The sequence below is a fragment of the Gracilinanus agilis genome, chromosome 2 (genome assembly GCF_016433145.1).
Source record: "Gracilinanus agilis isolate LMUSP501 chromosome 2, AgileGrace, whole genome shotgun sequence".
NCBI classification, from domain to species: domain Eukaryota; kingdom Metazoa; phylum Chordata; class Mammalia; order Didelphimorphia; family Didelphidae; genus Gracilinanus; species Gracilinanus agilis.
This window is the reverse complement of record NC_058131.1, coordinates 240,440,645-240,454,900: the sequence shown is the minus strand read 5'-3', so window position 1 is coordinate 240,454,900 and position 14,256 is coordinate 240,440,645. Positions and strand designations below refer to the sequence as shown.

Here is a 14,256-nt window from a genome sequence, read left to right as displayed (position 1 = left end):
TTTAACTGACTAGATCTTCAAATGTGTCATTTTAAGCTGATAACTAGTTCTTTTGACTGGTAGTGTTACAGTAACTAACAACGGATTTACATTTAGAATCAAAGAATCATAGAATTTCAGAACTGGACAAAACCTTAAAGATGACCTAATCTACTATCTAATCTACCTAAAGCAAGGAAGGAGATTATCCAAAGCCATACAGCAAATTAGTGGGGTTGAATAGGGACAAGCACAGAAGTCTCCTGACTGATGATCCAAAGTCCTTTGCAAAATACTAAGCGTCCTTCAAATTAGAAGTTCAAAACCAAAGTTTTATATTCTACTGTACCATATGGAGGTTATCTGAAATCCTAAATTTTAATGAGGCATGAAGTGATAAAGCAAGGGAGACAGCTAGGTGACTCAATGGATAGAAAGCTAGGCCTGCAGGTGGGAGGTCCTGGGTTTAAATCTGGACATAGACACTTTTTAGCTGTGTGATCCTGGGCCAAGTCGCTTAACTCTTAATCACTTAGCCCTTACCACTCCTTCTGCCTTGGCACTGATACTTAGTATTGAGTCTAAGACATAAGGTAAGGGTTTTAAAAAGTAATAAAGCAAGTCTCTATCTTCCACCTTCAGAAATTGGTGATATTACTCAGACAGGTAGGCAATAAAAGTAGCTGAGCTGTGATTTTTAAGGTCTCAAACCTGGTCATCAGCTAGGGATAGAAACGCTTTGGAGAAAAGTAGAAAAACAGGAATAATTTCCAAATAGTCCAAGATTTTCGATGTGTTAATTTTTATGAGAAACATCATAAAAAATGAAGACGGCCAATTTGATTCTAATTTCCCAATTAAAGAATCTTCCTCTGAAACAATAAAAAAGTTTTTTGTTGTTTGCTTGTATGACTCTTTGTTACTCTGTTTGGGGTTTTCTTGGCAAAGATACTAGAATGATTTGCTATTTCATTCTCCAGCTCATTTGACAGATGAGGAACTGAGGCCAACAGGGTTAAGTGACTTGCTCAGGATCACATAGCTTTAAAGTATCTGAGTTCAGATTTGAACTCAGTGAGACCAGTTTTCCAAATTCCAGGCTCAATGCACTATCCACTGTGCCACCCTAACCAAAGGTATTATTAAATATAACATCTGAATAATTTACCTTTAGTATTTGGAATAAAGAAAAATGAAGTTAGAAGAGGGAGCTTTAAGTAAGGTCATTTCATCCAACAACCTTTTTGCTTTAAAGAGAACAGGACCAGGAAAGAGGGAGTGACTTACTCAAAATCAGTAAATTAGTGGAAAATCCACTTTTTCTGATTTCTAAGCAAAGGTCTATTCCTATTCTCTGCTAGCTATTACCCATACATATGTATTGTAATAGTCTGTACATATCTCCTATCTCTGCTTTTAATTGGCTGCTCCTCTTGTATGTCTCCCAATCCCTTCTTACTTCTATATCTTTCAGAATTCAGTTTCCTTCAAGACTAAGTTTAAACACCACCTTCTACCAGAGATCAATCCCTTTCATGACACTCCAGATACCCTTAAATCACTTTGCATTTATTTGTATTTCTCTGCTTTCATCTAGACTGTAAACTCCTTGAGTGCTGGGACTGTTTTCACTTTTACCTTCCAATATACTCTCCTAACCTAAAGAGTAAGTGCTTTAATAGTGTTTGTTGACAATTCATTTACAATGTTAGTGCCTTCATTAGCAATCTGAAGAAAGAGAAACAGTATGAAGAGAGTTGAGCTGAGAGTAGAATTAGTAGCCAAAGTTACTGCGGGATTGAGAAATGGAAAAAAGATTCGCCATAGGATAACATCTCCATCAGATATACACAACACAGAGACACCAAGCCAACCAAAGTCAACTCAGGTCAACTTAACTTTATCTTCTGGGGATACAGCTCTATGCTAGATGCTGTTGGGAATGCAAAAATAGAAAACCATATAATTTTGGAAAAACATACTCAAGTCTGTGGCAGGGGTCTCACCCCAAGAATAGGAGTCTCAAAACTCTGTTCAATTTAGAAGTATGAAAGAATTTTATGTTAAAAAGAGGTTTGAAGTGGTGAAATTGCCTAATACCTTTTGGAATAGCCTTGAAGCCAATGGAATGGTCCCAAGGCTGATGGAGTAGTCCCAATTGTGGATCAGGGTTTGCATAATTATTGAAGGTCTTGGGGTTTGTCCCCTCCTATTCCAGGGATATCTCTATCTTTTCCCAGAATAGCTCACCCCTGGGTGTCATAGGGCATTATAAGCTGAAATCCAGGTAAAAGTTTGTTTGGAATCTAACATGTCATAGGCAAATTAGGGACACCAAAAAGGGAATGGGGGGCATGCAGAAGTTTAGGAGGGGGGATTCCCCTGGATGGTAAGAGTCTTTAGTGTGCATGCCATATGTTCCCTCTATTGTCTCACCTGCCATCATTTGTCAGCCTAGGAGATGTCTTGCTATCCTTCTGGAATGCCCTCATCAAAGAGAATATAGGGAAGATACAATATAGTAGATGGCCACTATAGATGATTTATCAGAACTAAGGTAAATACAGAATATAAGGGGTTAACATACCCAAAAGCACAAAGCAGGTGAACAGAGCAGAATACAAAACCATCAGGAGTGATTAATTGTACAGAATAGTTAACTGATTAATAATAGATTTTGTAATTTATGCTTAACTAGTGCTGAAACTATAGTTTTGGGAATTTATGCTTAACTAGTGCTAACTGGTGAGAAATACAAGGTTTCAGAACACGAGAGCATTCTGCTTCTATCAGTACCCATTACCATCCACTTTCATCAATATCTTTGACAAAGCATTAAAATTTGCAGAATGCCCTCCACACAAAAATCCAATAAAATTAAGAATTATTTACCTTTATTTTACACATAAGAGAATTGGCCCAGGGAGGGAAAGTCAACAACAATGATAATAAGCCTAAAATTACTAATATTTATATAATGCTTACTTTTGGCAGATACTTGTGCTAAGCCCTTTACAATCATTATACCAACTGATCCACAAAACAACCCAAAGAAATAGGTACTATTATTATCCCCATTTTACAGATAAGGAAAATAAGCAAATTTGCACAGGGTCACATACCTAGTAAATTGTCTTGAGATCAGATTTGAATTCAGTTGTTTCCCACTCCAGCCCAGTGCTCTATCTACCGCACCACCTATCTACCTCAATCGTTGCCAAGTACCTTGGAAAAGTCATACAGCTGATAAATACTTTGGGCATTCTAGGACAAGATCCAGAGGTGATTTCTACTGCTCCTTGAACCAATTAGTTCTGGGACAAAAGACAAGTCACTTAACACAACGTTCTTAATTTCTAAAATGGTGGCATTTATTCTACCTAAGTTATTGTAAGAAAGGCACTAAATAAATGTAAATTGTTCTTATCTTTCCTAACTCATTCCAGCTCATTAACGAAGATCAATTGGCAAATAAATGTCAGATGAGATCCAATGAGATAATATTTGTGAAGAGCTTTGGCACTTAGTAGTCGCTTAATAAACGTTTGCTTTCTTCTCCTCCGCCTCCAGAAAAGTCAGATGCAAAGCTGGAAGCCAGGTCCCGGTCCCCCAGCGCAGCGCTCTCTTCCGGGACCCCAGCCATCTCTTCCCTAGGCTGCCCCACGCTCTCCGCTCCGCCCCGCCCCGGCCCCTTTCCCCTCCTATGCCCCCGGAGTCCAAGGCGGGCCGAGGTAGGTGGGGCGAGGAGAGGGGTAAATAAACAAAAGGACTCGGCATTCCGGATGGACGAAGTCCGGTCAGCTATCCTCTAGCACTCTCCGAGTCTAGAAAAGGCCGCTTCCTTCGGGCGGCAGCCCCCCTAACCTGTAGTGGATGGCCAAACTGACCCTTGCCCAAACCTACAGGCCTGTGTGTATTTTAGATAAGACCCCTTGCAAGCTGAAGTGTGTATCCCAGATAAGACCTCGTACACAACCCACCCAACGGTTGGGTTGTTGAATGATAAACACCTTTGCTCTAAGTCTGCTATGAACTATATAAAAGAGTGTTGCGAACCTATTGGGGGGAGACCATTCTTTCCGGTCTCTCCCCCGCGTGTGAACGTGTGTAGCTTAATAAAGCTCTGCTCTCTGGTTATCTTGCATCGTCTGTCCCGTTTCCTTCGGCTCACCCAAAAATGGACCCTAACAAACCCAGGCTCAGTGCCCGGACAGTCCCAGAGGTTTGCGGCCGGGGTCTACAGTCTGTCTCCCCGCCCTCACTCCTTCCTGCCGCCGAGTCAATTCAGGCCGTCCCCGCACTCACCCAGCTGGCCACGGAGAAGGCACCCAGCACGGCTCCCATGGCGGCGGCCGGGGCAGAACGCGTAGGCTATCCGACTCCGACAACGCTCCCTCCGCGGCCGTCTCCTCCTCTTCTTGGTCCTCCTCAGAGCCCGTGGGCGACGGTTCCCAGGGACAGAAACCGCGATCCGCCCCTCTTCCGACGAGCATCGTACGTCACTGCGTCGTCCCGCCTACCCCCGCCCCCTCCCAATTGCCAAAACCGGGGGACCGTCCATTGGTTGAAGAAGGAGGCGGGGCTAAATGAGCGGCTGGGGGACTGAGCCGATCGGGAAAGGAGCCGTCTAGTGGAAGAATCTCTGGGAGGCGGAGCTCTGTGGGGAAGGAGTCGTTGGGTGACGGAGCTGTCAGGTTGCTGTGAGCGCGAGTTCGAGCACCGTGGCCTCTGCTCGGGGCCCCTAGAAGGGCCGATTAACCTAAGGAACTTAATGGCGGATGGTGATTCGCCCTCAGAGGAGCCCCCACACTTGTTCTTGGCTCTCTTTAGCTCCTCTCAGTTTAGGTGTTAACGCAGGGCTGTGCAAAGGTAGCGTTTTATATCGACAAGCTGGACAGCGCCCACCCCCCAATATGAACTCCGCCCCCCACCCCCAACACCCGCGAGCTAGACGTAAGATACCCAAACTAAGCGCTGTCTGTCGACATAATGCAGGCTGAGCAATGCCTAGTTCATCCCCCTTTGTGGGCTTTGTTGGAAACTGGAGGAATTTACCGTGATTCAATCAGCGTTTTTAAAGGGCTGGAGTTGAAGAAAGAACCTTGAAGAACTTTGGTTCCGGCACCTCAGTCTCTGAATTGAAATGCCTTTTCTAAGACTTAGTCTTGCAGATATGTGATTATCTGCAAATAACATCTTGCAGTTCTTCCCCACCTCCCACCCAAAAACGATTGTAGACTACACCCTCTATTCTTCATAGTCAAAGGAGTTAGAGTTGGAAAGGGCCTTAGAAATCTAGTTCCAACCCCTCCCCCCCTTCCCCGTTTTACTGCTAGAAAATTGAAGCAGAAAGATTATTAAAATTGGGAGTGACAAAGTTGAAATTTGAACCCAAGTCCTTTAAATACAAATTCAAGGCTCTTTCTACTTCATGCTCCCAAGCTCTCTGAGAAGTTACAGTCTAGTGCCAGAGTAGAGATACATATAAGGTGTACAAACAATGAATCCCCTGAAATCTCAGGTTTTCAAATTCACACCATTCAAATGCATAATTATAAAAAATATGATAATCTGGTCCAGCCTAATGGAAATATGAAGTATGATTTAGAATTTGAATAATGTGACCACTTCAGGGGAGTTATCCTTTGAAAGAATCTGTTGCTAACTAGATCAACATAGGAAGGCCCAAGAGGTAAGTAAGGTCTGATGAAGCCATGGTAGGAATGAGAAAAGGCATTTATGGAAGATAAGACATTTGAGGCTGGTTTCATAAAATAGGTTATTGTTCCTCCTTTGTTTTCTTTTCTTTTTTTTTTTTTAACCCTTACCTTCTATCTTAGAATAGCTTCTACTTCACATATTAAGTGACTTGCCCAGGGTCACATATATAGTGAGTATCCAAGGCTGAATTTGAACTCAGGTCTTCCTGACTATGGCCCAACTCTCTACTAAGCCACTAAGTTAGAAGGATGCTTACTCCAAGCATGTGAAGACTTCCCTCAGAAGAATGGGCCGATAAAAACAATTTATTACAAGGGTCATGAAGTGGGCTGAAGCAGGTGCTGTGGAGTGCTTAGTTTGGGCAGACATGGAAGAATCTATGTCATCTATTTTGCATCCTGGGGCCATCAATGGTGTCCTGACTTTTGTTTTACCACTGGAGACTGATACTTGTGATTTTGTACCATTCTGCCTCACTTAAATCTAATCCACTGGCAAGTCAAGATACCCTGTGATGCCACTGGTCCTCTTCCAAACCAAAGATGTTTAGGGTTAGATTACATGTAAAATGCTATGCAAATCTAAAAAATGCTACAAAATTGCTAGCAATTGCTTCTTTTGATTCCCACAACTTTTTGAGGAAAAGTCCCATTGTTATTCTTCCTCCACTCAGATTTTTTACCTTCCTGGTTTCATGTCCCAACTAAAATTCTAACTTTTATAGGAAGCCTTCCTAAAGGCCTTAATTCCACTTCTTAATTATTTCCTATTTATCCAGCATATTACTTGCTTCAGGGTAAGGACTATCTCTTTTTGTATCCCCAGTGCTTGGTACATAGTAGGTACTAAAAATGTTTGATTGATTAAATCAAAGAAAGTTGAAATGATTTGCCATGGGTCACACATTTGACAAGTATCTGAAGTGTAGAACCCCAAAGTTATGACACAGAAACTAAGCAACCTCAAGCAAACACAAGCTAGGGACTCCCTAACAGGTCAGGATGTCTTAGAGAAATCCAAGGTCACTAACAATAGGGTGTTCATTAGGCTCCCAAATGTAGCATAAAAACCCTACATGTTTGGGAAAACAGCCAAAAACCACTAGCCTTTGTTCTGTTTCAAGAACTACAGGGCGCCCCTGAGTCTGCCAACACCCACCACCTTACCCACTACCCCCTGAGTTTCCCAACACCCCAAACGTATACAATCTTTACTCTGACTATGCCCCACCCCCAACTCTCTTGCTGAGCTCCCCTAGCACCCACTAGAAATAAAGTCTTCCTTTTGTTTGGATTGCATTGTCTCCGTGTGCTCCTTGGGTGGTCGTCCATTCGGACCCTAACAGAAGCAGGGTTCAAACACTAGTCTTTCTCACTCCAAATTCAGGGCCAGTGTAACTCAGTTTCCCTAGTAGAGCCTATTTTCTCAGCTGTAAAATAAGGATGCTGGACTAGTTGATTTCTAAAGCTTCAAAATGTACAAATGGCATGAACAAAGGTCAAGATTTTCACTCTCCTCCTCACCACCCTCCCTTTTATAGTTATGAAGGTGATAAACAGAGGCTGCCCAGATGAAAAATTTTAAATGGGTTATTACTGTCAGTAGTTCTTTTTTTTATTAATAACAATAAACAATATAAATATTGATATTTTCTAACAAGTAATATAATATGAATAAATATAGCAACTGTATCAGTTATTTATTAATAATTAATATATTAGACAATAGTAAAGATATTGTGACTTAATTATATTATTTAATGAATGTTATGAAGTTAATGCTATTAATAATTATTGATATTTTATCATTATTTATTATCTCCAATACTGCTCTCCTTTTTCATTTTCATTTCTCTGTTCCAGCTTCTTTTTTATCCCTTTCTTAGATTACCCACAGTCTGGAAGCCTGTGCCAGGCTTCTCCTAGTTCCACCCACCCAAAGGTGCAAGTACTGCGCAGAGGAAGGGGGCGGGCTCTGCTCGTAGTGTCTCATCCCGGCTACCGTAACGCGAGCGCCTCAAGGCCAGAGGGAGCCCCCCCGCGTTGTCCCGGCAACCGACTCCACCGCCACCGGTGTCACCCTGCGGGCGGCTCCCTGGCCCCGGAGTGGCGCTGCTGGACTGAGGCGGAGGAGGCCCAGGACCAGTCCGGAGGGTGCGAAGTGCTGGGCTCTGAGTAGGTTCAAGGCTCTGCCCAGAGGGACGATCCCCGCCTCTGCCTGGGTGCAGCAGAGCCCAGGAGGTCTGCCTGTCTGGCGGAGGGGCTTGGGTTCAGCCGAGCAGGTTCTCAAAGCACCTTCTCTGGGTAAGTGGAAGGTACTTGGAGAGTCCGCCAGGGGGAGGAGGGTTGGGCAAGGGAGCCAGGCAGGGGAATCGGGTGTCGTTCTATAGTAGTTAGCATGGTTGGTAAGAAAACCTAATAGACCCCTAGAGATGGGGTGTGTATTGGTGGTGGTGGTGTAATCTGGGGTGCTTCCCCAGTGCGTGCCCTTTGACCCTCTCACCACAGCCTTCCCTCCTGGAAATCCCTCCCAAGAAGGCCATTGAAGGTCTTAGGGGATTCTAGTGGTAGAAGGGACTCTGGGTCAATCATACAGCATTTATTAAGCGCCTACTAGGCGTCGCACTCACTGCAAGCCAAGCGCTGGTCTACAAAGATCAGCCTCCTCTCACCGTCTTTTTAATGCCACTGAATCCCTCTCATTTTCCTGGCGGGGAAACTGAAGCCTAGAGAGGGGAAGGCACTTTAGAGATTGAACGACAGATGGGAGTTAGTGGTAGACCTGGGGATTTATCGGGGGAAGGGCTGTCAGAAGTCTGTCTAGCGACTTGTGTTGGTTTTGGAATTTCTATCCTTTGTTTTATTTTAAATATATATTTGTTTAAGCGAGTATCATTAGCAAATCCCATTTAATAGGGCCCTGAGGCTAAGCACTTTCCTCACCATAGCCTAGTGAATTAGGGAGTAAAAGGATATTCTATTTGTTATATTAGGAAACATCGAGGTTTTCAAAAGGGAATGTGTGGAATTACTGGTACTTGGGCAAATCCAAGGTTGGTTTCCAGCCTAACTCCTAAAGACTTCTGATTCCACTCTTTTTGCTGTAACCCAGCAATATCTTAGATTTCTATCACCAAAATATCATTTTGTCCAGTATACAAACTAAAGAAGAAAAGCATGTTAATATATTTTTATAATATGAGTAAAAACATTTCCTGATTCGCTTTTAGTTAACTTTTTCTATGGTGAGATTAAGCAAAATGCTTCATTTATTCCTTGTATGTTCCAGTAAATGGAAGTTTTATTTATTCAGGAAATGCTTTCAGTTTTCAGATTGAGGATTTTGAATGTTCAGAGTATAATTTTGCCAATGCCATCAATTCAGATACCACTCCTTGGTTCATCCTCAATGGGGCCTTGCCAAAATGACTAGTTTTTCTTACTGGAAGGGGTGGGAATTTGAAGAATTGAGGAAGAGACTTTCCTTGTAAAATAAACAAACAAAAATTTCAACAGTTCAAAAGAAAATGATAAGCAACCAAGCAACCTTTTGGAAATTGTTAAAGAAATATTAACACTTAATTGAAGTCTTTTCCCAGATGTAATTAGGAAAATTAAACATTTTTTGAAAAAGAACTTTGGAGAGAAACCCAGGCAAATATGAAGCATTTTCTATAGAAATAAATTCCCCTTTCTTTGCATATAGAACCGTCACTAGTAATAACAGAACAGTGTTTCCTGGACTTTTAAGTTATGAGATCACTAGAGGTATCCCTTAGTATGAATGGGAAAGTAGTGGCAGTTTGGTAGAGTAGATTTACCCAGATCTTTGGTTATAGAAGACTGATGGTGGGCTGGAAAGAGCCCTGGACTTGGAGTCAGGGGATCTGGCTTGAGTTTCAATTTTAGTAGCTATGGCATTTTTGGGCAAGTCACTTTCCTTCTCCCAGCTGTAGTCTTCTTATCTGTAAAATGGAGATAAATACTTTTCTTCCCTACCTCAAAGGGTGGTTGTGAACAAGCATTTTGTAAACTCTAAAAATTATACAAATGCAAGCTGTTTTTTTGTACAAGTCTTTTCCCTTATGATCTCTTTAGGGTATAAACCCAGCAGTAGTGTGGCTGGATCAAAGAGCAGGCAGTCTTTTAAAGCCCTTTGGGTATAGTTCCAAATTGCCATCCAGAATTCACAACTCCACCAGCAATGTATTAATGTCCCAATTTTGCCTTTGCTGTCATTTTGGCCAATCTGCTAGGTAGGAGGTGGTACCTCAGAGTTGTTTTGATTTGCATTTCTCTAATTTTAAGAGATTTAGAACACTTTTTCACGTGCTTATTGGTAGTTTTGATTTCTTTATCTGAAAATTGCCTATTCATGTTCCTTGCCCATTTATCAGTTGGGGAATGGCTTGATTTTTTGTACAATTGATTTGGCTCCTTATAGATCTGAGTAATTAGAGCTTTGTCACAGGTTTTTGTTATAAAGATTTTTTTCCCTATTTGTTACTTCCCTTCTAATTTTGATTACATTCGTTTTGTTTGTACAAAACCTTTTAAATTTAATGTAATCAAAATTATTTATTTTACAGTTTGTAATGTTTTCTAACTCTTGCTTGGTCTTAAAATCTTTCCTTTTTCATAGATCTGACATGCAAACTATTCTATGTTCACCTAATTTACTTATAGTTTCCTTCTTTATATTCAAGTCATCCACCCATTCTGAATTTATCTTGGTGTAGGGTGTGAGAAATGCAAGCTGTTATGTGATTTTTGTAGTTTTAATATTTCTTAAATATTTTGCCTTCCCTGGTACCCAGGAGTGTTCTTAAGTGTTTGAGAAATGTTTACTGAACTGGTTAGATTTAATAAAATCTTTTGGTGAACCAGAAATTAGTTATAGCTCAGAATGGTCTGGATTTGTTGCTTTTTAATTACTGTATCTACTTTTTTATACTCTGGAAGGAACTTGAAAGGCCATCATACTGAACTCCTTCATTTTACAGATGCGGAAACTTAAGTCTCAGGGAGGTTGTCCTAGGTTACACAGGTAACAAATATTACCTGGGGTTATAAATTGAACACAGGTTCTTTAACTCCAGAGACAATGTTCTTTTATATCACTGTGATAAATTGATTTTCCCCTGCAGTTAAGTACCTACATATATAAGTAATTTCTCAAAAATGACCTTTGGTCCTTTTTGAACCACAATTATATTGTGGCTGTGTTTCTTTGACATTGGCAACTGACCCCTATATTATTCTACTACTGATTACATTTCATTAACTGAAAAAATATTTTAAAAGACAAGTGTATCTATAACAAAACATCTGTTTCCAAGAAGAGTAAAAAGACTTGAGCTATATAGCTATTTTCTTCTGTAAGTAATCTTGTATTTTTTTTTTATTTTTTTAAATTTTATTTAGAATGTTTTCCTATGGTTCCATGATTCATGATTCCCTCCTCCCTTTTCTCCTCCCCCCTCCCAAAGCTGACAAGCAGTTCCACTGGGTTATACATGTATCATTGTTCAAAACCTATTTCCATATTATTCATATTTTCAGTAGAGTGATTCTTTAACATCAAAACCCTAATCACATCCCTGTTGCACTACGTGGTTGATCACATATTTTTCTAATGCATTTCTGGTTCCACAGTTCTTTCTCTGGATGTCAATAGAGTTCCTTCTCCTAAGTTCCTCTGGATTGTCCCGGGTCATTGCACTGGTAGAAAAGTCCATTACATTCGACAATGTTCTCCTGGTTCTGCTCCTTTCGCTCTGCATCAATTCCTGGAGGTCGTCCCAGTTCACAGGAAATTCTTATTCAAATTATTCCTTTCAGCACAATAATATTCTATCACCAACATATACCACAATTTATTCAAAGGCTCAGTATTTTAGAAGCATTATAGGAAATCATTACAAACATCTTTAAGTTGTCTAGCAGAGATTTGATGTTCATCTTTCAGATGGCCAGAGGCAACTGATCTCATTTTTCCTTTTGGCTTTCTAGAAAATCTTTGACCTCTTTTTAGCCTGAGCCTCTTATTTTCTTTCAATTTAATTTGACAAACATTAAGAATCTATTATGTGCAAACTACTCCTTTGAGTACAGAAGTTTCAGGGGTACACAGGTGCATCTATAAAGCTGATAAAGATATTCTCTTCTTTTTCCCTTAACATTCTTAGTTCTCTTCTCTCACAATACCTCTTTTTGTTTGTTTGTTTCTCATCTTGATCCTTACATTGTGTATTTCCTCCAAGTCTTTGCCATCAGGCCTTTTTTCTTTCCTTAATTCTATCTTATATTCATCTCTCTTCTACTCTTCTGTTCCTTTTAAATAAGGTGTTCCTTCCAAAGCCATAATCAAACCAAGAATACTCTCCTGCCAAGGACAGTGATAGCTATTGAAACTGAAAAGAGAAGGAGATACACTGTGGCTCAAGGCCTGCCAATTCCCCCCTTGGATTGGTCTAAAAGTAATAGGAAGAATTTTGATCACATTAAATTTAAAAGGTTTTGTACAAACAAAACAAATGCAATCAAAATTAGAAGGGAAGTAACAAATTGGGAAGAAATCTTTATAACAAAAACCTGTGACAAAGCTCTAATTATTCAAATTTGTAAGGAGCTAAATCAGTGGTACAAAAAAATCAAGCCATTCCCCAACTGATAAATGGGCAAGGAACATGAATAGGCAATTTTCAGATAAAGAAATCAAAACTATCAATAAGCACATGAAAAAGTGTTCTAAATCTCTTAAAATTAGAGAAATGCAAATCAAAACAACTCTGAGGTACCACCTCCTACCTAGCAGATTGGCCAAAATGACAGCAAAGGCAAAATTGGGACATTAATGCATTGTTGGTGGAGTTGTGAAATGATCCAACCATTCTGGATGGCAATTTGGAACTATACCCAAAGGGCTTTAAAAGACTGCCTGCTCTTTGATCCAGCCACACTACTGCTGGGTTTATACCCTAAAGAGATCATAAGGAAAAAGACATGTACAAAAATATTTGTAGCCACATTCTTTGTGGTAGCAAAAAATTAGAAAACGAGGGAATGCCTTTTGATTGGAGAGTGGCTGAACAAATTGTGGTATCTGTTGGTGATAGAATACTATTGTGCTGAAAGGAATAATGAACTGGAGGAATTCCATGTGAACCGGAACAATTCCCAAGAATTGATGCAGAGTGAAAGGAGTAGAACTAGGAGAACATTGTACTCAGAGATGATACATTGTAATGAACTTCTCTACTGGCAGCAATGCAATGATCTAGGACAATTCTGAGGGTCCTATGAGAAAGAACACTATCCACATCCAGAAAAAGAACTGTGGGAGGAGAAACACAGAAGAAAAACAACTACTTGATCACATGGTTCAATGGGGATACTATTGGGAATGTGGATTCTAAGCAATCACCCTAATGCAAATATTAATAATATGGAAATAGGTCTTGATCAATGACACATTGTAAAACTCAGTGGAATTACTCATTGGCTACAGGAGTGGGGTGGGAAGAGAGGAGGGAAAGAAAAGTAATAGGAAGTATTTCCTTACATTGTCTGAAGTTGCTCTTTTGTAGCCCCGTTTTTTCCTAGTTCTTTTCCTTTGGGACAAGTAGAATGAGACAGTTGTTGCATCTCCTAAGTTCTCTTCTCCAGTTGAAACATTCTTAGTTTCTTCAACTGATCTTCATTTGGCACCATCTCAAAGCCTAAAACTGTCCTGCTTACTCTCCTCTAGATAGGTTTATTTTATTAATTTTCCTCCTAATATCTGGTACCCACTTAGCTGTGTGACTGGAAGGAAATCACTTAACCCCAAATGCCTAGTCTTTACCACTCTTTTGCCTTCGAATCAATGCTTTGTTTTGATTCTAAGACAGAAGAAGGTAAGGGTTTAAAAATAAAATAAAATATGTTGACTTTAAATGATCTCTCTATTGCAAATATTAATAATATGGAAATAGGTTTTGAACAATGATACATGTAAAATCCAGTGGAATTGCTCATCGGCTCTGGGAGGCAGGTGGGAAGAGGGGAGGAAAAGAACATGAATCGTGTAACCATGGGAAAATATTCTAAATTAAATGAAAACAAAAAATCTGGCACCTACAGCAGAGTATATTGCCTCTTTGCACTCGAATGACTAGTTTACCTTGTTTATTACCTATGGGTTGTACATTTTTGAACATTTGTATATAGATGTCTGGTACTATGGATTTTAATTTAGTATGCTTTTCCATCCTTTCTTTTTTTAGTTATAATTAATTGGTTTTCTAAACTTTTTTTGTTATGATCTTGACAAACATCAACAAACATTCATATTTCAATATCTATTGAAGAGAAAAAGGATATGTAAGGCTGTGAACTTCTATTCCATTAAAAATATTCTAAATTTAACAAGATAGTAACAAAATTGCTTTGCTTTCCTGTGTTCCCCTCCAAACTTCCTTTTGTTCTCTATTGTTGTACTCTTTAAATATTTTATCTGATAGTTTTCTTTCTTTCATTCTTTTTTTATTCTATCATTACTTTACAACTTCCTCCT

At 40.0% G+C, this 14,256-nt stretch overlaps 2 protein-coding genes across 3 annotated transcripts in view; one reads left to right on the top strand and one right to left on the bottom strand.

The window, feature by feature from the left end:
• SERINC3 (serine incorporator 3) overlaps window positions 1–4,417 on the bottom strand; it is a 28,682-nt gene extending 24,265 nt beyond the window's left edge. Inside the window, exon 1 of the mRNA XM_044661082.1 lies at window positions 4,285–4,417. Coding sequence (XP_044517017.1) covers window positions 4,285–4,323 — 39 coding nt within the window. The 5' untranslated portion in view covers window positions 4,324–4,417. The remainder of the gene's footprint in view (window positions 1–4,284) is intronic.
• A 3,454-nt stretch (window positions 4,418–7,871) lies between these two features.
• The window catches only part of PKIG (cAMP-dependent protein kinase inhibitor gamma), a 90,167-nt gene continuing 83,782 nt past the window's right edge, over window positions 7,872–14,256 (top strand). For both annotated transcript variants that reach the window (XM_044663800.1, XM_044663799.1), the window contains exon 1: window positions 7,872–8,003. The gene's annotated coding sequence lies outside the window, so the exon portion shown is untranslated. The remainder of the gene's footprint in view (window positions 8,004–14,256) is intronic.